This window comes from Onychostoma macrolepis, chromosome 08 (genome assembly GCF_012432095.1).
Source record: "Onychostoma macrolepis isolate SWU-2019 chromosome 08, ASM1243209v1, whole genome shotgun sequence".
Lineage (NCBI taxonomy): Eukaryota > Metazoa > Chordata > Actinopteri > Cypriniformes > Cyprinidae > Onychostoma > Onychostoma macrolepis.
The window spans coordinates 10,097,840-10,124,740 of record NC_081162.1 but is presented as its reverse complement, the minus strand read 5'-3'; the positions used below and the strand labels follow the sequence as shown (position 1 = coordinate 10,124,740).

The following is a 26,901-nucleotide window of genomic DNA, read 5'->3' as shown; positions in this document are numbered from 1 at the left end:
TCTTCTGTTCATGGTGTTCCACCCAGTCTGTCATCGGTTTATTTGGTTTTGTTCTTCTTGTTTTGCTTTTTTGTTTGGTCTATTTTGCTAGACGTTGCTTAACTTTATGTTATTGTTTAATTTCACCTTTTGATATTACTCTTGTTTTGGGGGGATTTTAGCTTGTATGATCTTTCTTGACTTTCTTGATTTGGTTTAGATCTCATGTGACTTTGTTTGATTCCTAGAGTGTCGAGTGAAATTTTTTGGATGTGTAGATTTGTTTTGATTACCTAAAGGCCATTTCTGAGTGTTTCTTGTTTCTGTTGTAAGAAGAGTCACAAATCAAATGACAATGTTTCCACGGTCCTCCAACTTATATTTTAGAGTCCAACCTAGAACTTTGTAGCAGGTATTCAACACTGCTCCAGGAGAACCACTATTTTTCAAAGTTTAGCTCCTGTCCTAATCATCTGAACCAGTTAATCTGGGTTCTCAGGATGACTTGAAAACTTACTGGCAGGTGTGGAAATAAACTTTGCAGGATAGTGGGTCTCCAAGAGCAAGGTTGAAGACCTCTGGTTTAGAGCAGTGTTTCCAAACCCTGTTCCCGAAGGCACCCCGTAAGTACACATTTTGGATGTCTCCCTTATCTAACCCATCCAGTTTAGGACTTGGAGGTCTCTACTAGGTCTCTTTTTAAGCCTCTACTAATGAACTGATGAGTTGATTTAGATGTGTTTGATGGGGAAGAGTTCAAAAATGAGAAGTGTTGGGGTGCCTCCAGGAACAGGGTTGGGAAACACTGATTTAGAGTTGTTTATGGGAAGCCGGAAACACCAAAGGAATGACGAATCTGCACATTTAACAGTGCAGTATGGACTGAAGTTATTCAAGCCAATGAGCAATGTGGTGCCACTGATTGGAATGGTCAAAGCTTGTTTATTTGGACTTGAACAGATAACTCACCTCACTTATCTGGATTGAGCAGCACAGATGTATATTTTTTGGTGTGTTTTGCTTCCCATCGTTGTTTTCTTCTAATACCTGCTCATACATCATCAAGGTTTTTTGCACTACTGACCTAATAGTACTAAATATTCAAGGGGGACCAAATAAAAACTTCAAGAATCAGAGATTGGAAAACTGTCCGTTATTCTGAAAATTCCAGGGAAATCTCCCAGGATGTCTGTGGTGGTTAAGGTCCTGAATACTATCGTATACAGATTTGCAGCATGCTATATACCTGTACTGAAAGTTTTATATACTCAACACATTACAGCAAGTGTAGGCAGACCATAATGTAGAATGATATGAATCAGAAAGCTCATATCACAAACTACATTCAAAACTTTCCCATACGAACTGAAGAGGAGCAGAACAAAAACCAAAATGGTCTTTAGCTAAGCATCTGATTTCTGCCAAAACCCTGCTCATGTTGTTGTCAGAGTTTGTTTCAATTGTTTATGTTAAATGTTTTGGCGGGTTCATCCTCCTTGTTTTGATTTCACTTGGGACTAGAATCTTGTTCTCTAAACAAATCACTTTATTTATTTTTTTTATTTTGGGGTTGATGGGAATCTTTTTTTTTTTTTAATAGGATATCTATTTTTAAGGCACCGCAGGCTTTGATTAACATGTTAATGTTTGCTTTTGAAGATTTTAGGGAGCTCTCCCTCAACGGGACGCTCGGATCGACTGGACCATTCCGGCCGTAGGACGAGTCACGGCTGTCCACCCGCTCAGAGAAGGCCAATGACAGTCCCTTCCATTGGTTAGTGTGGTCACATGATGTTTGGACTCTCCCTACCTTCCTTTAGTGTCTTTCGAAGAGACACCTATTGTGTGTTCCTCTGTTTTCCTTAAATGTCATGATGACAGTTCTGGTGTTCTGTAAGCCCTGGGAGTCACTTTTGGTTGACCTTTGCCATTCATTCTGTTTCAGATTCACTAATAATTATTTAACTGCTTTATTCTAGTGTACAATTGGTACTCCTAACAGGCCACACATTGTCGCTTAGAAAACCATCATCATGTTGAACATTGCTGTTTTACTCCGGAGCAACTCATGTCAGCTGGCTTTCAATACTGTTTTAAGATCAGAATGCCATTCCTGATGCTTTAATGCTATAGAATGGAATTTCCGATCCTAAAACACACCTTGAGAGCCTTGAAAATGTCATAATCCACAACTCACGGGCTGAGTAGAGGGGCTGTGGCTGTAATGCTCTGATTGGTGTTTCCGTAGAGATCACCGTGGAGAATAACAGTGAGGGGAGTGAGGGGAACCTCTCACCTATCAAGGATGATGTTTACTATACCAATGTAGCCCACCACAGGAAATGGCCCCCACAGCGAACAGAGCACCGATATGGTATGTGGCGTGAAAAAGAAAACAAAAATCTAACAAAAATTACCGGAACAAATTTGAACTAATATATCACATTATTACCAACAGTATCTTGTTTAAAGACCCTTATGAAATCAAAGTATGCCGATGAATTATATATAATATCCTTAATGTATTACCATTACACATGAGCAATTATTTAGCATTTATATATATTTTTTATTATTATGTGTGTGTATATATATATATATATATATGTATATGTGTATATATATATATATATATATATATATATATATATATATATATATATATATATATATATATATATATATATATGTATATATATATATATATATGTGTGTATATGTATGTACAGTGAGGAAAATAAGTATTTGAACACCCTGCTATTTTGCAAGTTCTCCCAATTAGAAATCATGGAGGGGTCTGAAATTGTCATCGAGGTGCATGTCCACTGTGAGAGACATAATCTAAAAAAAAATCCAGAAATCACAATGTATGATTTTTAACTATTTATTTGTATGATACAGCTGCAAATAAGTATTTGAATACCTGAGAAAATCAATGTTAATATTTGGTACAGTAGCCTTTGTTTGCAATTACAGAGGTCAAACGTTTCCTGTAGTTTTTCACCAGGTTTGCACACACTGCAGGAGGGATTTTGGCCCACCTCCACACAGATCTTCTCTAGATCAGTCAGGTTTCTGGCCTGTCGCTGAGAAACACGGAGTTTGAGCTCCTCCAAAGATTCTCTATTGGGTTTAGGTCTGAGACTGGCTAGGCCACGCCAGAACCTTGATATGCTTCTTACAGAGCCACTCCTTGGTTATCCTGGCTGTGTGCTTCGGGTCATTGTCATGTTGGAAGACCCAGCCTCGACCCATCTTCAATGCTCTAACTGAGGGAAGGAGGTTGTTCCCCAAAATCTCGCAATACATGGCCCCGGTCATCCTCTCCTTAATACAGTGCAGTCGCCTGTCCCATGTGCAGAAAAACACCCCAAAGATGATGCTACCACCCCATGCTTCACAGTAGGGATGGTGTTCTTGGGATGGTACTCATCATTCTTCTTCCTCCAAACACGTTTAGTGGAATTATGACCAAAAGTTCTATTTTGGTCTCATCTGACCACATGACTTTCTCCCATGACTCCTCTGGATCATCCAAATGGTCATTGGCAAACTTAAGTCGGGCCTGGACATGTGCTGGTTTAAGCAGGGGAACCTTCCGTGCCATGCATGATTTCAAACCATGACGCCTTAGTGTATTACCAACAGTAACCTTGGAAACGGTGGTCCCAGCTCTTTTCAGGTCATTGACCAGCTCCTCCCGTGTAGTTCTGGGCTGATTTCTCACCTTTCTTAGGATCATTGAGACCCCACGAGGTGAGATCTTGCATGGAGCCCCAGTCCGAGGGAGATTGACAGTCATGTTTAGCTTCTTCCATTTTCTAATGATTGCTCCAACAGTGGACCTTTTTTCACCAAGCTGCTTGGCAATTTCCGTAGCCCTTTCCAGCCTTGTGGAGGTGTACAATTTTGTCTCTAGTGTCTTTGGACAGCTCTTTGGTCTTGGCCATGTTAGTAGTTGGATTCTTACTGATTGTATGGGGTGGACAGGTGTCTTTATGCAGCTAACGACCTCAAACAGGTGCATCTAATTTAGGATAATAAATGGAGTGGAGGTGGACATTTTAAAGGCAGACTAACAGGTCTTTGAGGGTCAGAATTCTAGCTGATAGACAGGTGTTCAAATACTTATTTGCAGCTGTATCATACAAATAAATAGTTAAAAATCATACATTGTGATTTCTGGATTTTTTTTAGATTATGTCTCTCACAGTGGACATGCACCTATGATGACAATTTCAGACCCTCCATGATTTCTAATTGGGAGAACTTGCAAAATAGCAGGGTGTTCAAATACTTATTTTCCTCACTGTGTATATATATATATATATATATATATATATATATATATATATATATATATATATATATATATAATATATAATATGTATGTATATATATAGGTAAACTTACCTTTCTTTAAAGCTCTTTGTTATATATATTTTTAAACTCTAAACCTACTCTGAAACTCAAACTTTGTCCAACTAGCCTTGTGTAACAGGCCAGAGGTCATCTGTCTTCTAGTCTACTCCTAAATGCTGACAAAATAAACTGTTAGCATACTTTTGTCCCACCTAAACTCCCCTTTTCAGTAGGAAAAACATCAATTCAGAAAAGCAGAGTGCATTTTTCAGATGATTTCATGGGGTCTTTAAATTATTATTTCTTAACTTAATGCAAGTTAAGCTCTACTGACTGCTTCTGTGACATGCTGATTATCACAGATTAAAATTTAGGTTCTTCAGTTTCTAAAAAATAACAGTGTCTCACAGCAGTTCTACCTGAATAAATAGAAAAAGAAAAAAAAAACTTTTCAAAATAAAGTCGTGTCCAATCTTTCAGTTCCTGTCATGTCCATTCTAAACCATTAGACCTTAAAGTTTCACAAATAGGCTAATTACAGGGACACAAACATGTACTGTACAGTGAGGGAAAAAAATATTTGATCCCCTGCTGATTTTGTATGTTTGCCCACTGACAAAAAAAAAACATGACTTAGTACTTGGTGGCAAAACCCTTGTTGGCAATCACAGAGGTCAGACGCTTCTTGTAGCCACCAGGTTTGCACACATCTCAGGAGGGATTTTGTGCCACTCCTCTTTGCAGATCCTCTCCAAGTCATTAAGGTTTCGAGGCTGACATTTGGCAACTCGAACCTTCAGCACCCTCCACAGATTTTATATGGGATTAAGGTCTGGAGACTGGCGAGGCCACTCCAGGACCTTAATGTGCTTCTTCTTGAGCCATTCCTTTGTTGCCTTGGCCGTGTGTTTTGGGTCGTTGTCATGCTGGAATACCCATCCACGTCCCATTTTCAATGGCTGGCCCTGGCTGGCTTCAATGCCCTGGCCCTGACGGTACATGGCCCCGTCCATCGTCCCTTTGATGCGGTGCAGTTGTCCACCTCCATGTTTGACGGTGGGGATGGTGTTCTTGGGTTCATAGGCAGCATTCCTCCTCCTCCAAACATGGCGAGCTGAGTTGATGCCAAAGAGCACAATTTTGGTCTCATCTGACCACAACACTTTTACACAGTTCTCCTCTGAATCATTGGCAAACTTCAGACGGGCCTGTATATGTGCTTTCTTGAGCAAGGGGGACCTTGTGGGCGCTGCAGGATTTCAGTCCTTCACGGCGTAGTGTGTTACCAATTGTTTTCTTGGTGACTATGGTCCCAGCTGCCTTGAGATCATTGACAAGATCCTCCCGTGTAGTTCTGGGCTGATTCCCCACCGTTCTCATGATCATTGAAACTCCACGAGGTGAGATCTTGCATGGAGCCCCAGACCGAGAGAGATTGACAGTTATTTTATGTTTCTTCCATTTACGAATAATCGCACCAACTGTTGTCACCTTCTCACCAAGCTGCTTGGCAATGGTCTTGTAGCCCATTCCAGCCTTGTGTAGGTCTACAATCTTGTCCCTGACATCCTTGGACAGCTCTTTGGTCTTGGCCATGGTGGAGAGTTTGGAATCAGATTGATTGCTTCTGTGGACAGGTGTCTTTTATACAGGTAACACGCTGAGATTACTCCCTGTAAGAGAGTGCTCCTAATGTCAGCTCCTTGCCTGTATAAAAGACACCTGGGAGTAGAGCCCTGCACGGGCCTCAAATTTAGGCCCTAGCCCGGCCCTGGCCCGAGATGCTCAGGCCCTAGCCCGGCCCGTGTCCGACAGCTTATCAGAATTACCGGCCCGAGTCCGACCCGAGCCCACATTTTTTGTTCGTTAAACAAGTTATTTCTTTCTTAAAGTAACTACCAAGCAGCCAGTGGCAGACCGGCAGGCTGATCAGCATGTTTGATCAATTTAGCCTTCTCAAATCATCACGACTTGCCTAAAATAAAATCTATAGATATACTAAAACAGTTCAAGCATATAACAATGTTTAAAGGTTAAACCTAGATAAATGTGCGCTCCAATAGTTTGTGCGGAGAACGGAAGCTAAAGCGCAGGACATGGAGGCACCAGCCTTTCAATGGAAACAACTTAAAATAGGCCGTAATTTTTGCTCATAAAGGTAAGAGTAATACATCATTCGGAACTGTAAAGGGTCTACTTCTATTTGTGTGCACTCACAATATCAACAAAACGTTGTGCTTTTAAGAAAACGATACGCTTTCTGCCGTCTCGTCTTGAACAGAGCGCTTCACAAAAATGAACCGAAAGTCAGCGAATACATGCCTCACAGACATGATAAATATATCTATAGAAAGCTTTAAATTACTACTTAACGAAATAAATCAAATCGAAAAGAAAAACTCATTCATTATAATCATAATCCGTGAAGATGCACTTCTCTCTAAAGGCGTGTCTAATGAGGAGATGAATCCACACTGATGCAACACTGACACAGAAAACACTAGTTTATTAGTAAGTAATTCAAATATCTCCTTACTATTCCCCTCGGACACATTCATGGTAATTACTTTTGCTGGGGCTTTACAGCAAGCTTTATTGCGTGTATTTGAACGCAGAACAGCTGCGCTGATGGCGCGATCGCTGCTGCTGGACACTAAACACCGTCGAGTCGCTCTTCACAGTCGCGGCACGGTCTCGTGTTGTTTCCACCAGCGCGGCAATTCTTTTTTTCATCACTAATTGATAATAATAATAATTCCTTACATTTATATAGCGCTTTTCTAAGCACTTGGCTTAGACATTGATGGATGTCTAAAATATAAAAATAAGGAGAAAACTAAAACAGGCCCGAGGCCCGGCCCTTGTCTGAACTATGTCGTGAAAATTGGCCCGAAGCCCGGCCCTAGGGACGTAAAAAAGTCGGGGCCCGTCGGGCCCGGGCCGAAATGCAGGGCTCTACCTGGGAGCCAGAGATATTGCTGATTGATAGGGGATCAAATTTTGAAATTAGTTTTTCTGGATTTTGTTGTTGTTATTCTGTCTCTCACTGTTCAAATAAACCTACCATTAAAATTACAGACTGATCATTTATTTGTCAGTGGGCAAACGTACAAAATCAGCAGGGGATCAAATTATTTTTCCCTCACTGTAACGACACAGAAGTTCAGCGATAATCTTAACATTAAAATATGGGACAGTTGTTCAGCTAAAAAAGCACATATATTTAGACAAAATTACAAGCTTCACGTGTTTTTAAACCTACAGATTTAAATTGTATATGTAGTACTGTAAACAAACATAAACCGGAAGCATATCTCAGATACAGTTAATAGAGCTTTATTTGTATTTCTAACCTTAAAAAGAACAGAAGCTGCCATTACTTAGAAGAGTAGACATGCAGGAGCCTCTCATTAACATATGAAAGACAAAGATGGATGAGGTACATTTATTGAGCTATTTTTTCGATTCATTTACCTTTTATATGTATATTTAGGTTTTAATCAAGAGGTAATTTTATTGTACATTTTACCTTTATTTTTTCACCCCATGTTAATTTGTCTTTATTTTAGTTACAGATAACTAGGATTAGGTTAGGGTTTCAGTCTGTAAAGGTGATTGCTCCTTTCTTTGTGCTCATTGTGTGGTCTAAAACACCAGACAGTGTTTGTGAACCCCTCTTCTCCTGCTCTTGCTCCCCTTGTTGCCTTTTTCCTCATCATCCATCTTTTACTGAGCTCCCTGTGAGATCCTTGATTGTTTCATTTGCATGAATATCTTTCTTCTGTTGGAAGTTGTAAGACTGCACACAGAGCATAGATGCCAACTTTCGTGGAGAACTATGAAAATTACTGTGATTTTAAATGCAGCTTGTGAATGTTCTACATATCCTTATCAGTAACAGGGTGCATGATTCACTTCTGTCAGCTCCATATACACTTTTAATTAACTGGCATGGTCTACTATTTACTCCTCTCTAAGACTTTGGTATAAGATGAGAGAAAAAAGTTTGAGATTGGTAGTGGATCATTCCAGTAAAGTATTGGTAATGAGTTGCTGCATGTCTGTCCAAGAATGCTCTGTATATTTTTACAGTAAAACAGCAATGTTTTTATCCTTTCCTTGTTCTTTTAATATGCATGGCAGTTTCAAACATGTTCTTACTGCATTCTTCTGTTTTCAGCATGCTTGTGTATTATCCCACTGGTGTGCTGTGCGCCAGATAATTTTAATGTATAGAGAACATGCATATGTATCAAGTGTGGTTAGCATTTTTATCAGTTTTAATATGAAGGAATGGTACATAATATAGTCATATAGCAGCATACTGTATATCATTTTCTTAATATTATTTAGCTGTCACAGATTGATGCCTCTGAGGATATAGATTAGGTTAAGTGTGCTACGGTCTCTTTTGGGCTTTAGATGTCCTTTGGTTTCTGTGTGTAGCAGAAGCTTGCCCTCTCCTGTGTTTCAGATGGTTATGGAGGACGGGACCGGCGGTCTCCAGACTACTATGAGTCAGAGCCAGAGGACTTGTCCCGAATCTTTGTGGCCATGTTTGACTACGACCCCCTGTCAATGTCTCCTAACCCCGATGCTGCTGTAGAGGAGCTTCCCTTCAAGGAGGGCCAGATCATAAAGGTTTGATCTGAACTGACTGATGTCAAGCAATTCTCAACTGACATTTAATTCCATAGCTTGTTTTTCATTTCTTTCCACCTTTTTATTTCTACTCTATTTAGGGATGCATCGATACAGATAATTGATAATTATGTTTATATAATAATGCACAAATTTAATTGCCAGTAGTAAAAGTAATGATTATTAAATTATATAGTATAATGTTAGATTATTAATACACATATTTAATATAAATGTTATATTACTTTGTTTTTATTATTATATACACAAACACACACACACACATACATATATATATATATATATATATATATATATATATATATATATATATATATATATATATATATATATGTATATGTATATGTAAGCATAAGTGAATAAAACAAGACAGAAAACATTAGAAGTAGTGCTACTGTACAAAATTGAGTAGAGCAGTAGTGCAGGACATTAGAGAGAGTGTAATTAAAAATGCAATGAAACGAGTTCAGTTATGACCCTGCTGTGTTGTCCAGGTGTTTGGAGAGAAGGACACAGATGGATTCTATAGGGCAGAGATCTGTGGCCGCAGGGGGCTCATCCCCTGTAACATGGTCTCAGAGATCCAGACAGATGATGATGAAATGATGGACCAGCTGCTCAAACAGGGGTTCCTTCCTCTCAATACGCCCATTGAGAAAATAGGTATGAACTAACAGGTAGTTTGTACTGAGCCCCTGCCTATTTTACCCCTCTGTGCTTCATTTTCTGACTATTCTCTTTCTTTCTGAATTATTTTAGATTAACATGGTGCTAGTCTGCCAGTCCTCTACCTTTTCCATACTATTCTCTATATAACTCTCAGATTCTATCATCACTCATGTCGTTCCAAACCTATATGACTTTCTTTCATCTGAGGAAAACAAAAGGAATCATAGCAAAATGTCACAGACGGATTATTCCTTTAAATCCTGTGCCTTCCTTACCTTCATTCTTTCCTCTCTCTCTTCCATTTCTTTCTTGCTTTCCTCTTTTCTCTTCAAGTAAACTGTAATAGGTTCAAAGATGGCCGTTCAGTTAATCGCAGGTCCAGGAAATCCAAGAGAGGTTTGTGCCCACACAATTTCTTGACCAGTTTTCTCATTCAAACCTTTCTTTTCTTTTTCACTTAAGTGCCTTTTCACAGCTCACCTCCAAGTTTCCCTTCAACGCTTGAATGTCACACAAGCATGACTTCTTCTTTCTGTTCCCACTGACACCTCATACAGGAAATAATGCAGATTGAACAGCGGGGTCCAAAAGTCTGAAACCGCTCTTAAAATGTTTCTCTTTTGTATTTTAGAGCATCTTGAGCTTTAAGTGAGAACATCTCACCATTTACACTGAATTTACATGATCAGTGTCACAGATTTACTTTTGATTTCTTTGTTTTACTCTGGTTCTTTCCATTTTCAGTTTGAAATGTTCAATATGCTGTATACTCAAACTTTTGGACCTCACAGCTCAGAATAGTGGACATTTGGATTCGATATTAATAACTTGTCTACTAAATGTTCGTTTTATTGTTGTTAAAAATGGTGATAATATTAAATGTTGTTGGTTGTGTCGGTGTTGCTGTTTTGGCTTAGACAGTAGAAAGTATTTTAACACTGAAAAATGCTTCACAAAGTTGGTAATATGCTATTCTAAATTTATCCATTAGAGAGCAAAAAATGAGATGAATAACATGTAAATGAGTTTGTTTTGATGTCATTATTACAACAAGGCCTGCTGTCATTCATAAATCATGCTCTTTTTTCACATATTTATGTTTAATTTTAATTATCAGAGAGTACCTTGGTTTACTTTTTTATTAGTTTTGCTCATTTATTAACCTCTTTTTTTTCAGAGAGGAACAAAAGGAGTGGAAGGCAGCACCCAGTGTCGACGCGGAGGATGGTGGCCCTGTATGACTATGACCCCAGAGAGAGCTCTCCTAACGTGGATGTGGAGGTACTAATGGAGTTCATTTTGTCTGGGCTTTTTCTTGCACTTACAGTCTCAACCCATAAGCTTTTGATTTTACGCTGGCTTGCCTGGATGTCTGCCTCTGTAATAGCCACCAAATTCATTTTCAGCTTATTTTCCTTGATTTTGCGGCTACAATGTGGCTTGTATTTTTTTATGTTACTGTTCATTCAGATGGCACATGGCAGCTCTAAAGGTTAAGTTCTGGTTAAAAATAAAATTAAAGTTCTGTCATTATTTACACACTGTTATGTCATTCCAGTTCTGTATGACTTTCTTCTGTGAACGTATTATTTTAAAGTTGAAGTGTGAAATTTCTTTGCCAAATAGAATTAAAAAATATAATCACTGTTTTCAAACAGGTTTCCCAAAATCTCCCCCTTTCTGCCACAGTGTTATATTAATGTTATTTATACATTATTATAGTATTCATAATATTTTAAATGATTTTTTTTTATATTTTCAGGTTTTAATTTAATTGTAATTTGGGTTTCAGTAATTGTGTCATGTGCTTCTGTCATTTTGTTTAGTTTAGTTTAGTTTAGTTTATATATATTTGTATTTAGCCTTATTTTTCTAGCTATATTTTTGTAATTTTAGTACTGATATTGAAGTATTCATTTCAGTTAGTTTCCAAGGCTACATTTCTAATTTTAGTGTATTTTTTGAAAGTTTAGGTTTTTCATGTAATATAAATATATACAGTATTATATTTTAGATTTATTTCAGTTGCTGAAAACTATTTTAATAATTTAGTCCCACCCAACAAACTTCACCTTTAAAGTTGGTAATAAGCGCTTCTGAATGTATCCATCAGAGGGCATCAAAATAGAATAATATCAAACTAAATGATTCATATAACCATCCTGACAACCAAGCCTGCTGTCATTCATAAATCTTGCTGTGCTTCTTTTTTACATATTTACTTGTGTTTAAGTGTAATCGTACTTGATATAAAATTCTAATAAAAACATCAACAAAAAAGAAAGAGCAATGTTAAAAAATAATACATTTAAAATAATTAATTGGTTGAAATGTGTCTTTAGTAGTAACACCCATCAAATTTGTCCAATTCAATTCCAAATCCATTAAAAAAAAAAACAACAACAACTATATATTATAATTAGTATTTCCAAGTCTTTTACACCCCATTGTTACTTACTGTCACCTTTGCATTGCCGCTGGCGCACAGGCCCGCTATGGGGGCAGCTTGCAGAGTGAGGAGGTGAGTGTGGAAGGAAGTAGTGAGTCTACACTCACTGAGCCTGTGCCAAATGACACTCTATTTCCTGCTGAGGGAGCTCACTGCACTGCATCAGCACCTGTACTGTGTGTGGACATTTCACTTACGGGACCCAAACATCATAATGCATGTGCAATACATTTACATTTCATACTGAATGTGTTTTAAAGCCTTCGTAATTTGCTTGATGAATGATTTTCTAAGGAAATAAGCGTAACAGGACGCTTTATATTCCATGATGGTAGTGTTAGTGTTATGCTTTAGCGAACCAGATAAGCATTTAAATGAATTCCAATGTGTATGCATGCATTTATCGGATATTATGAATCATTATAATGCATTTATGAAGGCTTTGTGACAGGCTGTTGAGAAATCTGCTCTGCTGTAAGTGAGTGAGTTCCTATGAAAGGAATAGGGAATGGTTATTTGTGACACTGAGATCTCTGTGTGTGGTTTTTGCTGTCGTTGGACTGGAGATAAAGGGTTACATAATCACTGTGGTTTGTGAACACAGCTCCCAGTCTGACAGTGAGGACTTGCCTTGCCCAGTGTTGGTTGATCTGTGTTTGTATTTCACAAGTTTGGTGGATGTTGTTTTGGACCTGAAGTAGAGAATGTTGCTATAAATTATTGCTATTTCATTTTCTTTCTAATAAAGTACGTAGAGATTCTTTTAGATATCTGACATTTACGTAGGTTTGTTTTTATGAATATACAGTTAGGACTAAACCTTGTGTAGGTTGAATATTTAGGTTTTAATTCTGTCAAAAGTTATAGTGTACAAGTGTCCAAAAGTGAAAAAAGTGCCCATATATATAGACGGACGGACGGACGGACGGATTTGACGGACGGACGGACGGAGATAGATAGATGGATGGATGGATGGATGGATGGATATACAGACATATAGATAGACGGACATACAGACATATAGATATACAGACATATAGACAGACAGATAGATAGACAGATAGATAGATAGATAGACGGATACACAGACATAGATAGACAGATGATAGATGGATGGATGGATGGATAGATAAATAGATGGATGTTTAGATGGAAAATAGAGAGGTGGATGGATGGATGGATGGATGGATGGATGGACAGATAGATGGATGTTTAGATGGACAGATGGATAGACAGACATAGATAGATAGATAGATAGATAGATAGATAGATAGATAGATAGATAGATAGATAGATGATGGATGGATAGATAGATGGATGTTTAGATGGAAAATAGATAGGTGGATGGATATACAGACAGGGATGGATGGATGGATGGACAGATAGATGGATGTTTAGATGGACAATAGATAGGTGGATGGACAGATGGATAGACAGACATAGATAGACAGACAGACAGACAGACGGATGGATGGACAATAGATAGGTGGATGGACAGATGGATATACAGACAGACATAGATGGATGGATGGATGGATGTTTAGATGGAAAATAGATAGGTGGATGGATGGACGGATGGATATACAGACAGACATGGATGGATGGATAGATAGACGGATGGATGGACAGATAGATAGCTATAAAGATAGAGACAGACAGGCTGATTTATGATTGATTGATCCTTTAAAGTGATTAATACATCTATATTGTGGTTGTAACTGTTGCATATTAAATTAGCTCTGTGACAGATATGAACAGTGACTGAAATCTAACATGTTTTACTTTTTCTGTCCTTCAGGCTGAGCTGACGTTTTGTGCCGGCGACGTGATCACAGTGTTTGGAGAGATTGATGAGGATGGCTTTTATTACGTGAGTAATTATTTCCACCATCTACACCACGTTTTTGGTCCAGACACCATACTATTCTGCAAAACACCTAATGCTGTTCTTTCATGTTCGAGGTTATTCCTGCTTTCAGCCCTGAACACAGGAAAGCCGTCACACTGGCATTTAGCCTTAGATGCATGATATCTTCTGTTTTTCATTCAGGGGGAGCTCAATGGACACAAGGGTCTGGTCCCCTCCAACTTTCTTGAAGAAGTGCCTGATGACGTGGAGGTTTACCTCACTAACACCCCGAGCCGTCACCCCCAGGACCACCCGTCCCGGACAAAGAACAAAAGGGTACATCCTGTTTCACACTAGCCCTCTGTCATCCATTCGCTCTTTTTTTAATCTCCTTCCTGCTCCGCTGTTTTTTCCTCTTCTCCGTCTGTGTTTGTGTTGTGTGACAGCCGGTTGCTTTTTTGACGGATCATTGAAGGAAAACAGAAAACAAAAGAGAGACAGCTTACTAAACACAGAGACATACCGTAAAATACAAGACTGAGGAACCTTATTTTTATGTCAGATGTTCTGCGGATGAGAAATGTGAACTGTTAATGAAATTGCATATTCATAAAGCATTGTTTGGAAAAGAAGAATTCACACAAAGTGACGTGCCAGATTATTAGTTGTTTATTGTTATTATTTCTGGAAAAAGAAGCACTAAAAAACTATTATTTTTTACCTAATTCACAAGTGAGGCATTGTAATAGATGCTTTATGAATGTAACTGTGTTTAAAAGTGAAATCAATTTATAATAGAGAAGATAGTTTCGATGTACAGAGAACTGATTCCATGTAGAACTGTAGAACTGCATGCTTTTTCTTTCAGAATGCTTCAACACCACCGTGAAATTTTTTTAGGTGCTTTAACGGATTGAGACCAGTTTAAAAAAAACAACTACAACAACAACAACCTTAAACCCTTTTGTATATGTTTCCAAAAGAATTGTTTTTTGTATATTGCTGATATATAAGACTATCAATTTAAAGAAAGACACAAAACAAATGTTGCAAGTAGAGAGAGTTATCAAGAATGATTTTATCTGTAGATGTAGATATTGTACAATGGTCTGTATACAAAAAGAGAGAAAAAAGAAAATATAATTGCTGATGGATGTTCTGCTCAATCATCAGGACCCATCAAGGTTTTTCTGTACTGAAAGTTTTGTGATTCTTTTTTCATATTCATTGTGCAGACAATTGAGATGCATTACATCATGGCATTGTTTTTTTTCCTCACTTGCTTGGCAAAACAGAAGAAGAGTGTTCATTTCACTCCGTAACGGCTCAGTATCTGTCACGTAAGTGAGCAACAGAGGATACCACAAATAACGCTGTCCTCGTCTAATGCACACGACGCGGGTCCTTATTACTATTGCTCCCGGTATGCACAAAACACGCACATATGTCACATTCACACCAACCATATACATGATAGATCCATTCAAATTGGTCGCATTAATTTCATTAATATGTATTGATTAATATGTTTATTATTTACTAATATTTATATTTTTGTTTATATTTATAATTTATATCATATTAATATAGAATTATGTCATTTTTAATGTTTGTAATTTAAATGAAATTTTATTAAAGATCTAAATTGGTTACAAATATTTTTTATTAAAACTAGATTTTTTTTATTTAAAAAGATTTGTATTAATTAAAATTACATTTTAATTAATTGCACAGTTTAAAACTGACAGTATGCCCACAAGTTCCATACAGATACATGCACTGACCAAGTTACTCATCAAAACACCCCTATAATTCTTATGACCTCATGGAATTCACATTTTTGTGCATCAGTTAACAGTACTATACGTACGGCTGCTCAGAGAGCTGTGATTGGTCCACTGCTGTCAGTGCATTAGACAGGCACAGCTGGTATCTTCAGTTGTTTCTCTGGGTGTTGTCCATTATAATGTTCGTCTTTCATTGACTCCTACTGTAAGTCATAAGAAGCTATAAGGCCATTGTTGCACGGTCAGAATTGGACCCCTGACCCCTTACCCCCACCCCTTCTCTTCTCTAATGTGTGCAGTTTAGTAGATTCCTAGTGTACGCCCTGGGACAAACCCTCTCCTCTCCTGTAGCTGTGCACCCTATCATACCACACTGAGCACGAATTCACACGAAATGCTTTTGAAATGGATATCGGACATTGGCAAGGTCAGCCAGATCATAAAGGTGTGTGTGTGATTAGGGTGCACTCTTTTCATTAACTCTAGGAATGATCAAACATGTTCAGCAAGCATAAGTATCATTACCTATATCTATCTAAAGAGTAGATTTTAGTTATATACTGTCTCCTAAACTTGATTGAATTGATTTTTAAGTTTATGCATTCTTGCAGCCACTTTTGTAAATGAAGCTTTTTTAAAGCAGGTTTGATTTGGCTCCAACACCCTTGGTGAAGTTACCATGCTGAAAGGTGATAGATTACTTCAAAAGACTGGTAAATTAAATACTTATCTTCTCTTTTCATTGCCATTATAGAGTATGTTGCTGTTAGCATGAATATTAATTTAAATTTTGTGTTATGCAACTATACAACTGATATTAAGGGCAAATTGTGGCATGTAAAAGATGTTTTTGCTGTTAAAGGAATAGTTCACTCAAAATGGAAATTTGCTGATAATGTACTCGCCCTTTGGCCATCCAAGATGTAGATGAGTTTTTTCATCAGAACAGATCTGGTTAAATTTAGCATTACATCACTTGCTCAGTGAATGGGTGCCGTCAGAATGACAAAAAAAAAAGTTGAAAAAGTTATCTAGTCAGACTGTAATGTTTTTATCAGCTGTTTGGACTCTCATTATGACGGCACCCATTCACTCCATTGGTGAGCAAGTGATGTAATGCTAAATTTCTTTCTTTCTTTCTTTCTTTTTTGATCAAGAAGCAAACTCATCTGCATCTTGGATGGCCTGAGGGTGAGTACATTTTCAGCAAATGCTCATCTCTAGTTGAGCTTTACCTTTAAGGAGTTCCTAATTAGTTGATTGTCACTAAAAATTAGATTACTGTCATGTTACTGTGTATAAATAGTACATTTCTTATGATATTTTGTTGCACTTGCAGTCTGAACAGGTTTATTAATGTTTTAATGAGAGTTTAGCTAGAATCTTAAGTGAAGCACACTCAATTTTCCGGGTTTCACCACATATCATTCAAAGATTACTGTTTAGAACGCCGCCCCTTACTGTCTGGGTGTATTATTCATGATGCAAAATGTACTGTTGATTGATAATTGACTGTATGGTGGCCCTGCTGGGACAGAAAGGACTGTGAGAGGAGATGGAGTGTCTGTTGTACAGTAATGACATTGAGATGCTTTAAAAGGCAAAGAAACACCTTCTTTTCTTTTTAAACATCCGGCCCTGAACTGTCCCTTGCGGGTCTTCCATTAGGTTCCCGTGGAAAAAGCGGGCCCTCCCAGAAGAAGTGCCACCCCCACAGTGCGCCCACACATCCTGGGGTCCGGCCCCGCAGCCCAGGGGCCCGGCAGTCCCATCCGGCGCCCCCGAGCTGACTCTAAGAAAACAGGACTGCTCTCCAAAGGAAAGAATCTATTGAAAAGGCTGGGTGCTGTCAAATAGTTTCACATAACTCTCTTCACAGCAGCCGGGTTAAGGAGGTTGGAATTGTGGAGAATTTACCTTAGAAGGTTGGAAAAAGAACATTTCTCCCATCTTCTGTTTCTGTAGTCAAATTGATTGGCCATGGAAAAGAAAAAGGGAAATGGTGGAAACTAGGGCTTTCATGACCACAACTTCAGCTTTATGCCTTTGAAAAGTTCTGTTTGCCCATGTTTGATTCTCAAAAGCACAGAAATGCTCACTAATGTGAGTTACTAAGATGTCTTGTTATAAATATACAATAGAAGGGATGTTCTTGGATAATAAAATAAAAGCTATATTTATTCAATTTAATTGTTTCATTTTAGTGGATATTCAATTTATTCTTCTTATTTTTTTAATAAAGTTGTTCAATATTTAATAATAATAATTATAATAAATTGAATATATCTTAAATTTAAGAAAATTCTATATTTTAATTTAACAAATATACTATTATTATTATAATTAAACTGTATTTTATTATTATTATAATTAAACTGTATTTTTGGCACATTTTTCATCTAGACCTGCTGCTCTCAGAGAATAACCTAATAACCTAGCACAAAGTTTTAGGAGTTTAGCACAAATATGAAATGTAGGTTTTGCAGTGACTAGACACAGCTTATATTTCTACAAATACCATGAGGGAAAACGGTGTGTTCTGCCACTTTTTTTTTTTTTTTTAAGTACTGACAGGTCATGAAACTCCTAGTGGAAGTGAGCCTCCTCATATTTGCCTTATTCAATGCACAATGGTTTGTGTTGTGTCCAGTCAGTTGGGTGAGATTTGTCTGTGTCGTGTGCAGTCATGTCGATGCTTTCCTTCTCATGAAAAAACAGTGTATTTCGAATCTGTGTGACCAAGTGTTGTGTTGTTTGTTTTTTTTGCAATGGGTGTCAAAAGTGGGGAAGGAGGGATTCTAACTTTGTTTAAACACTTTGGAAGGAACAAATGGTTCATAAATCCATTCACGTGTAAATTGTGCAGCTGAATGCAACAGTTTGCATGAGAATCTTTTTATTTATGATTTACACAGAAGTTTTGTATGTTTTTGCAAAGATGGTCCTTGATTTCCACTTATTTAGCACAACTTATTCACAGTTTTACATAAATCAGTTTGGTTATTGACTCACTGATGCCTCTCCCAGCATTCAAATCATTCGAATAACATGATGCACATATTTCGTACTTGATAAGGATGAAGGAAATGAGCAATTGTGAATGTATGGCCAAGGAAAACCTTCCCGTCTCCGTGATCCGTTTCATCCAGTCTGTACTGTATTTCTTCTCCATACATTGTTCATTTTATTTGTTTGTCATTTCACCCCTTCATTTTGTCCTGAACCAAGATACTAAAAGTAGGTTTGCAAGTATGGACCGAGACTGCCAAAAAACAGGAATGTATGAGAAACATTCTGTATATCTTGTACAATTTTCAGCCAAAATTCCAGGCGTTTTAATTCATCAGAATAACTTTTTTTTTTTTCTTTTTTTTTGCCGAATCATTTAATCATAAGATGTTACAGAGCATCGCTTCTACATGTTTGAGTGACTGCTGCTCTTTTTGTACTTTTTGCCCATTTGTACATTCTTTTTAAATGTTTATACTTGCTTTTCAGACTGCCTTTTTTGTACATTAAACTTTATAATCTGACAGTGCAAGCTTTCCTCATGGTGTCTTCAAACCATAATGTTTTAAAGTCTGCAATTGTGTGCTAGCTTTATGAAAAAGAATTATAAGCCTATATTGATGGTTATCAAATATTGTGTGAGTGTGCATGTGCAGTTTTATAACAAAATAAATTTGATATTTTATACACACCGTTGTATGTGTTTATTTTATTAACCCAAGTCAAGTCTGTGCAGTTTTACAGGTGAGTGAATGAGCTATTTTGGTGTTATAGGGTTGATAAAATATAATCACATACTTCCAAAAGATGGCGCCCAAAGTCCATAATTGCTTGCCGATGTAGTTGTTCTTTAATATCACCTACCACATTGTAAAGTTGTAAAATCAAAGGTCTCTCTCTCAAACACACTCATAAACAATACAGTAATAATTTATTTCTTACCTGCTCTTTTCCGTTCCGTCCTGCACAAACATTTTTTGCAGAATAACTAACCACATTTTCATGTAGGCTACTCGGTTTGTTTTTGGCGCTGCAGCTCCACCTTATCGTTATTTTATTTTATTTTTTTATCTAAAAAAAATGAGCTCATAGGATTCCCACGTCCAGATGCTCAATCATCACTGGAGCAGAAAAAGTGAGTGGAATGGCACAATGGTTAACTTTTTTTTTTAATTGTTTGCTGTGTATTTGAATTTTAATACACTGAAGCGATACTCGTTGTCGTTATTAATATAACAAATTGTGTGAATTCAGAAGCACCATAAAGGCGGCGTTGTCAGTGGGTACCTGTTACTAATCTCAACGCTACTCTGGATAAACCAATAACTGTTGCTTGAGATTACCGTGTAAGGTTATAGAGACTGACGAAACGGAATTCCTTTCAGATGTCAGGTAATTTATTATTATTATTTTATTTTTTTTTGTACTGAACAGATTTCGTTACACCATAACTCTAATGTAAAATATATACACTAAGTCAAAGATGCGAATAAATGGGGGATTCGGCTTTCTTGAGCCTCCATACGCCCCCTGCAGGAAAACAACTTCGTGTCCCATAGAAAACAGTGTAGTAACATTTACCGCCCAAAGGGCTCAGGGCTCAACCCACTGATGAGAGCGCGAGCGCAGCGCTTGTTCCTCATCTTCATCAGAGCTCGAGCGCAGCGCGCGACACTCACGGACTCTTAATAAGACGATGGATTACAAACTCTGAATTTATCTTCCAACTACAAGTGATCTTCATACCTGCTGGTCATACTGAACATCATATTCTGACGCACTCATATTTTTCTTCTTCTTACAAATATACCCTAACAATATCTTTACATTGATATAAGCGCAATGGTTTTGTTTGTTTACCATTAACGGCGCAATATAGATTTTAAGTTTGTAACTTTTTTTTATTGCTAAAAACTCCTTTGAAAACAATGGACTTAATATACTGTAAAGTACTACTTATGACTCTCCTGACTGTTCAGGTAAGATCATTGTTTTATGAACAGAAGAAACATTTGTTTTAATGCGGTTTTGATGTGGGTTTTAATGCAAAGTCGCTTGATAAGTTGAATGTTTTATTTCTTTCAGGTTCGTAGTGACGTTGTATCACCGTCAAAACATCCAGGTAATCAGTTACAATTACTAAATGCATTTTTTACTTCAAAACTCGAAGAAATGTGTCACAAAAACGTAATTTCGTTGTTTTATTTAGACTATAAAATTGTATACACTAACAAAACCGTAAGAAATTAATCTAAAATTAAACTGAGGATGACTTTTTTCCCTCTCAGTTATGTTGAATGTAAAATATTAATTTAATTTAGCACAACCTTTTCATTAGGCCTATGTAGGCTGTAATAAATATAGCTAAATGATTGTTTGTACTGGCGATTTAAAGACGCGATTGAAACTGAATTTTAAATGTCCTTTTTTTTTTTTAAGTCCTCTTATTTGTCGTAAAACTCGCAATAGGTCACCGTAGTCACAGTAATAATATCGACTGATCCACATTTAACACTAAAATTTCCGTTCACTATGTAGGCTATGACTTAATAAATAGAAACCAATATCCTCATCCACAATAACACTTTCTGCTCAAAAATATCTCTAAATCTTATCTAGTTTAATAAAATGTTACATTTGACTGAGGAAAATTGATTCTGCCCTGAGATCATCTTTTGGCAATTGTGAAATGTTATGACATGTTATGAAACTCAGAAAATGAGGACATCTTTACAGGTAGTGTATATAGAAAATGAATTACGAAAGAAACATAATATATATAGGCTATAGAGAGAGAGAAAGTGCGTAGTTTTTCTGAAAATAATTAAACTGCGGAGCAAGAAGATAACTTATTTTGTCTCTTTGGAAGTTAATGGAATTTTGAATTGTATTATAGAATATGTAGATTATTTACAACTAAATACCTGTCTTTGAATATGGATAGAAAATTCCAGATTTGGTTGTTTCGCAAAAGGCAGGTATAGTGATTAGTCTTAAGAGATCTTACCTGACGGTCCAGGTTAAGCACTATTAATAGCCTCTTGTGGATGTTTGGTTCTCTACACACACAATATTGCAGCCAAAATTAAATATTCAATCCAAATTGACCGGCAGAGACAAGTCTGAACCAATGACAACCAACACGCAATAAAACTGTATCAAGATAATTTCCGTGAATCCCTCTGTCAACATTAATAAGAGGACAGTCAAACTCAAAAATATAAAAATAATGCTGAATTGACTACAAACTGTCACTGTAATGTTTTTGCATGTGTGTGTATATTTGTGTGTATACTGTATGGATGTGTGTGTTTTGATCAGGCCTGCAGGTGTTGGCCACAGCTTCACACTACTGGCCTCTGGATTCAGTGGAAGGGATCCACGGCCTCTCAGACCAGATTGGGAACAGAACAGGTCATGTTAATGGGACTAATATAAGTATGTCACACCTGCTTTGTCTGTCTGTCTGTCTTTCTTTCCTTCTTTCTTTCTTTCTTTGTCTTTCTGTCACCACAGCTGTTTAACATTCCTCCACGGTCACGTCTTAGTTGCAGAAATCTCTGTGGCTTTGCAGCTGTCTTCAGTTCTTAAAACGAAATGATTTCCTCATTTGATTCGAAACGTTGAGGACTTACATGATTACCTCAGTTGTGATGAAGACAAACGACTATGACATTTAAGGGTGTCAAAAGTACGCACAGTTTTTCTCAGTGATTTACTAGTCCACTTGGATTTTTAGCTGTCCAAACTCACCAACATACATCACTATAGTCCGATAGCTCTGCAGTGCCCTAAACAGATCTGCTGAAAATTTGTGCATGTTAGACAAACAACCACACGTCATTCCATAGCTGGAGTATATTCCCAGTATAAGTACAGTATGGCAGTTGTTCTGTGCCGGCTAATTCAGAACAAATGGAGGGCTGAGAGGAATTCTCTGGGCCTCTCAGACTTGTGTCGACACAATGTATCACATGTGCAGATCTAAAAGATATCTTAAAATCTGACTGCTGCTTTGAATGTTACACTGGGACACTAGTCATCTTATCCACCGTGTCTGCCTGAGTGTCTCACAATGTCCCTTTTTTCTGTTTCATGTCTCTGTGCTCATTTGTACATGTGTCTGTTGCTGAATCACCTGTTTTTTTCATCTCATTTCTTTGTTGTTTCCACGTTCTCTCCATCACAGCTGTCAGAATCCACAACCACACTGTCCTGACTACCCATAATTCTTCCTCTGTGTATACCAATGACTCTGCCTACACTAACATTTCCGCCACTGTAGGTGAGGCTCCTACACATGTTCACTTACTAGTTCAAAGCTATGGGTCTTGGGGAATAGTGTTAGGGCCTATACATTCATGTAGACCTTGTATATCAGCAGGACATCATTAGGAGAGGGTAAACTGGAAAACTCTGATATATGACCATTTACATTAGGGTAATTGAAGCATGCATTGTTTAGTGCTGTTTAATCTGGCATTCTTCACTGAAATCAAACCTTTCGTAAGCTTTACGACTGATTTTATTGGATCCAGTGTGTTTGTGAAACTGCGTTTGAAAACCTTGTCCCATTTTGGAAATCTACTGTATGTGGTGTGATTTGTTATGTCAGTTTATTTAAAACAAATGTCCCAGCCAAAATTGTACAGCCGTTTGAATCTAACTGATAAAGCAGCAAGAGTGCTGATATTTAGTATAACAGTGTTCCACTGTTTGAATCCTTTCACTTGTTTTTGTTTGCTACATGAATATGATTTCATTGGCAAAGAAAAAAATAAATAAAAACTGACAGTTTATATGGTCATTTATATAAATGTATATTGCTGACCGTAAGTGTATATTACTTCTATTTATACAAATATATGGTCAGTAAGATTTTTTTTTAAATGTGTATGTATTTATCTGATCAAAAATATAGTTAATAACTTTTCTATTTTAATATATTTTAAAATATAATTTCGTCCTGTGATGGCAAAGCTGAATTTTCAGCAGCCGTTACTGCAGTCTTCAGTGTCACACGATCCTTCAGAAATCATTCTAATATGCTGATTATGTTGAAAATAGTTGTGTTGCTTAATATTTCTGTGGAAAATGTGATACTTTTTTTTCTGTTTTTGTTTTGTTTTTTGGATGAAAATTCAAAAGCACTTTGTAACATTGTATTTACTATTAATACTATCAATTTAATGCATCCTTTCTGAATAAAATGTTTAGAATTTTCTTTCACAAAAGAAAAAAATCCTACTGACCCCAAACTTTTGAGTAATAGTGTAGTATGTCTGAAATTGCAACAGCTAACAAGCTGTTCATTTCAAAATGTAAAAAAAAGTTAATAAATAAATAATAATAATAATAATAATAAAAACCCTGAACAGTTTAAAAAATAAACAATAATAAAAATAACATTCCTTTCAAACAGTCTACCATTTTGAAATGTTACTGAAGTATTCGAGTAAAAAATTCCAGTGCAACTTGCACAGTATTATAATTCTGATAGCATATAAAGATCATTAATATCAGCATGGCTTGCTTACACTATGTGATTTTGTAATTCAGATCTCTTTTGTGTACATTATTTTTCCTGTAGGAAACCTTTTATTGATATTTCAGTTGCCTCAAAATCTCATTCAAAAAAGCCACATTTAAGGTACTTCTGCACAATACTTCACAAAGGCATGCCGATACCCTGGATCTCACTGCATAGATGGATGTTCGGTCCTCTGTACCGCTTTATCTCTCTGCCCCCACAGTACAACTGTTGTTCACTCACTCCCTACTTTAGTCTGTCTCCTCTCTGTCTTCTGCCATCCACTGTGTCTTCACTGAGCACTCTTTTCCATGATCATCTCTTCTCTCAACTCATCCATTCATGAGGTGCGATGGTGCTGCGGCTCCCACTGTGATCCACAGATCCTAGCTTTTTCGGTCTATTAAGGAGGATTTATTGAACAAAGTTACTGCATTCAAAGAACAACTTACCATTGACAAAACCAGACAATCGTGAATCATCTGCAGTTCAGTTGTTCATATGGGGGCTTTTTAATTCCCCAGATCCTCATAATTCAGGAGATCTGCTCTTGTTTTAGAGTACTCATATTTTTACTATATGGGTGAAAGGTTAGGATTTCCTCATAAAGTCTCTAGTCAATACATCACATTGAACAAATGACTTTGTTGAGCATAAAACAGCTGTCTTTCCAGTTAGACTATCAATGATTATTCACCTAAAATGTTCAGGTTTCAATCTGTGTTAGATAAAAAAGGAAAGAATGATGAAGTAGGTTTGTGCATGAAATGATTATGAACTGTAATGCCTTCGGAAATTCATTTCAAGTGTTATAATCTTGTTGGTTGCTCTCTCATCATGTAGACATTGTAGAAGGAATGGTGAATAAGGGCATCTATCTGAACGGTGATAATGGGGCCACTTTCCTTCACTTTGGCAACTATAAAGACTCCTGCATAAGTGATCCTGCTCTGTGTGGACCTGCCGGTGAGTTTTTTTTATTGTCCTTCTGCACTCTTTTCTATTGTTATAGAAGTGCATGAACATCTTTATATGGTCATAGATGTATGACAGTTGAGTAATGTGTTGCTCAGGTTATACATGATGTAATAAAGGCTAATGGTTCAAAATTAAGTTTATATTTCTCAAGAGCAAATATATCAGCTTACATCAAGCGCTTTGTGTGTGAAAGCTGATATCATCTGTTATTCATCTGCTCACATCAGCGCGCATTCCTTTGCTCTCAAAAACAGAGAATATGTTGTATTTATATTTATTTTCCAAGGCTTGACCAAAGTAAGCCTTGCAATATTGTTTGTGACGAAGCGGCCTGGATCTAATAAAGAAGCTTTTGTTTAAAGTTAGGTATCAGAACGTATTGGAAAAAGAGCTTGGTTTTTGGTTGCAGCCAGAGGATTATGAAAATCAGACTTAAAAGCTTAAATTTATTGATACATCAATCTTTGTTATTCATTTATTAAAATTTACATCAAATTATAATATATTTGTAATATGTTGTATGTTAAATATTATTATTAAAACATTGTTAAAATAAAGGGAAATATAATTATTTTGAATGAATAAATGCAATTATTTGAGCATAAGATCACAGCCTAAATACTGTAAAGTACTGTATGCTGTATTATGTAGTAGTATTGTTCTCAAAGTTTCTTGGTGTCATTGTGCTCAACATTAAAGCTTTATTTAACTCTTACTCCTGGACAGGGATAACTTTCTCCTTCTTCTGGAAAAATAATGATGTAGATTCTCGTTTTGCGATTGCATCCGGAGGTAAAATCATCTCAAGCGGTTTCTCTGTCTACTCCAACCCTTATGGCGGATACGTGGAGTTCTACACGAGAGGAGATTCCAAGACATGGAAGGCACATATTAAACTTCCAGGTAGTTATTATTGTGGGTGTGTGGTGGAATTTTAGTTCAGGATGTGGAAAGTGCTTAAATGGTTTGGGGAACCATAGTATTTTGCCTTATCGTTAAAGCCAAAAAATATTTCCCATGATCTCGAAGTTTTGCTCACATGGCCTCATTTTGAAATACATTCTGGTTTGGAATTACATTTGCAGTCTAACCGTAAATATTTTGGATATGTAGTTTTGTGCATAATTATATTGATTACATCCAGATGTCCAAAAGTACTCGAGCTGATAGGCTGCAGGATAAACTTTTTCTATTGGACTTGACAGAGTGATTTAAATTTGTGTGAAAAAAACTGTGAGAAGAAATGGAAGTGTGAGTGAAAAAGTAGCTCAAGTCAAATCATTCAGCTCCCCCAGAAAATAATCATTTCTTTCATCTAAAATTTTCCAGTCATTTGGGAATTTGTGTCATTTGTGTTTCCAGAATACATCTTTAGTATCTGGACATGATTGTACACTACAGTTTGGGGTCAATAATATATATTTTTAAATACATCTGTGAAGAAATTAAATTGTTAAAAAAGTGACAGCAAAGACATTTATAATGTTATTAACATTTCTATTTTGAATAATTTTTTAACTTTCTGCTCATCAGAGAATCCTGAAAATATGTATAATAAGAAATATTTCTTGAGCACCAAGTCATATTAGAATGATTTCTGAAGGATCATGTGACACTGAAGACTGTA

At 36.8% G+C, this 26,901-nt stretch overlaps 1 protein-coding gene across 23 annotated transcripts in view; it reads left to right on the top strand.

The window, feature by feature from the left end:
* Positions 1 to 26,901, top strand: part of rimbp2b (RIMS binding protein 2b) — a 224,815-nt gene that overhangs the window by 147,694 nt on the left and 50,220 nt on the right. For 11 of the 23 annotated variants that reach the window (XM_058784429.1, XM_058784428.1, XM_058784426.1 and 8 more), the window contains 14 exons: positions 1,639 to 1,753; positions 2,228 to 2,353; positions 8,816 to 8,982; positions 9,498 to 9,666; positions 10,006 to 10,068; positions 10,850 to 10,953; positions 12,161 to 12,193; positions 13,920 to 13,991; positions 14,172 to 14,306; positions 20,852 to 20,888; positions 22,088 to 22,204; positions 22,956 to 23,051; positions 25,140 to 25,262; positions 26,001 to 26,177. In XM_058784429.1, coding sequence (XP_058640412.1) covers positions 1,639 to 1,753; positions 2,228 to 2,353; positions 8,816 to 8,982; positions 9,498 to 9,666; positions 10,006 to 10,068; positions 10,850 to 10,953; positions 12,161 to 12,193; positions 13,920 to 13,991; positions 14,172 to 14,306; positions 20,852 to 20,888; positions 22,088 to 22,204; positions 22,956 to 23,051; positions 25,140 to 25,262; positions 26,001 to 26,177 — 1,534 coding nt within the window. Of the gene's footprint in view, positions 1 to 1,638; positions 1,754 to 2,227; positions 2,354 to 8,815; positions 8,983 to 9,497; positions 9,667 to 10,005; positions 10,069 to 10,849; positions 10,954 to 12,160; positions 12,194 to 13,919; positions 13,992 to 14,171; positions 14,307 to 15,265; positions 15,311 to 16,400; positions 16,471 to 16,914; positions 16,949 to 17,425; positions 19,441 to 20,851; positions 20,889 to 22,087; positions 22,205 to 22,955; positions 23,052 to 25,139; positions 25,263 to 26,000; positions 26,178 to 26,901 lie in introns of those variants that run through there. The other 12 variants (XM_058784445.1, XM_058784430.1, XR_009272449.1 and 9 more) reach the window with 10 other exon arrangements.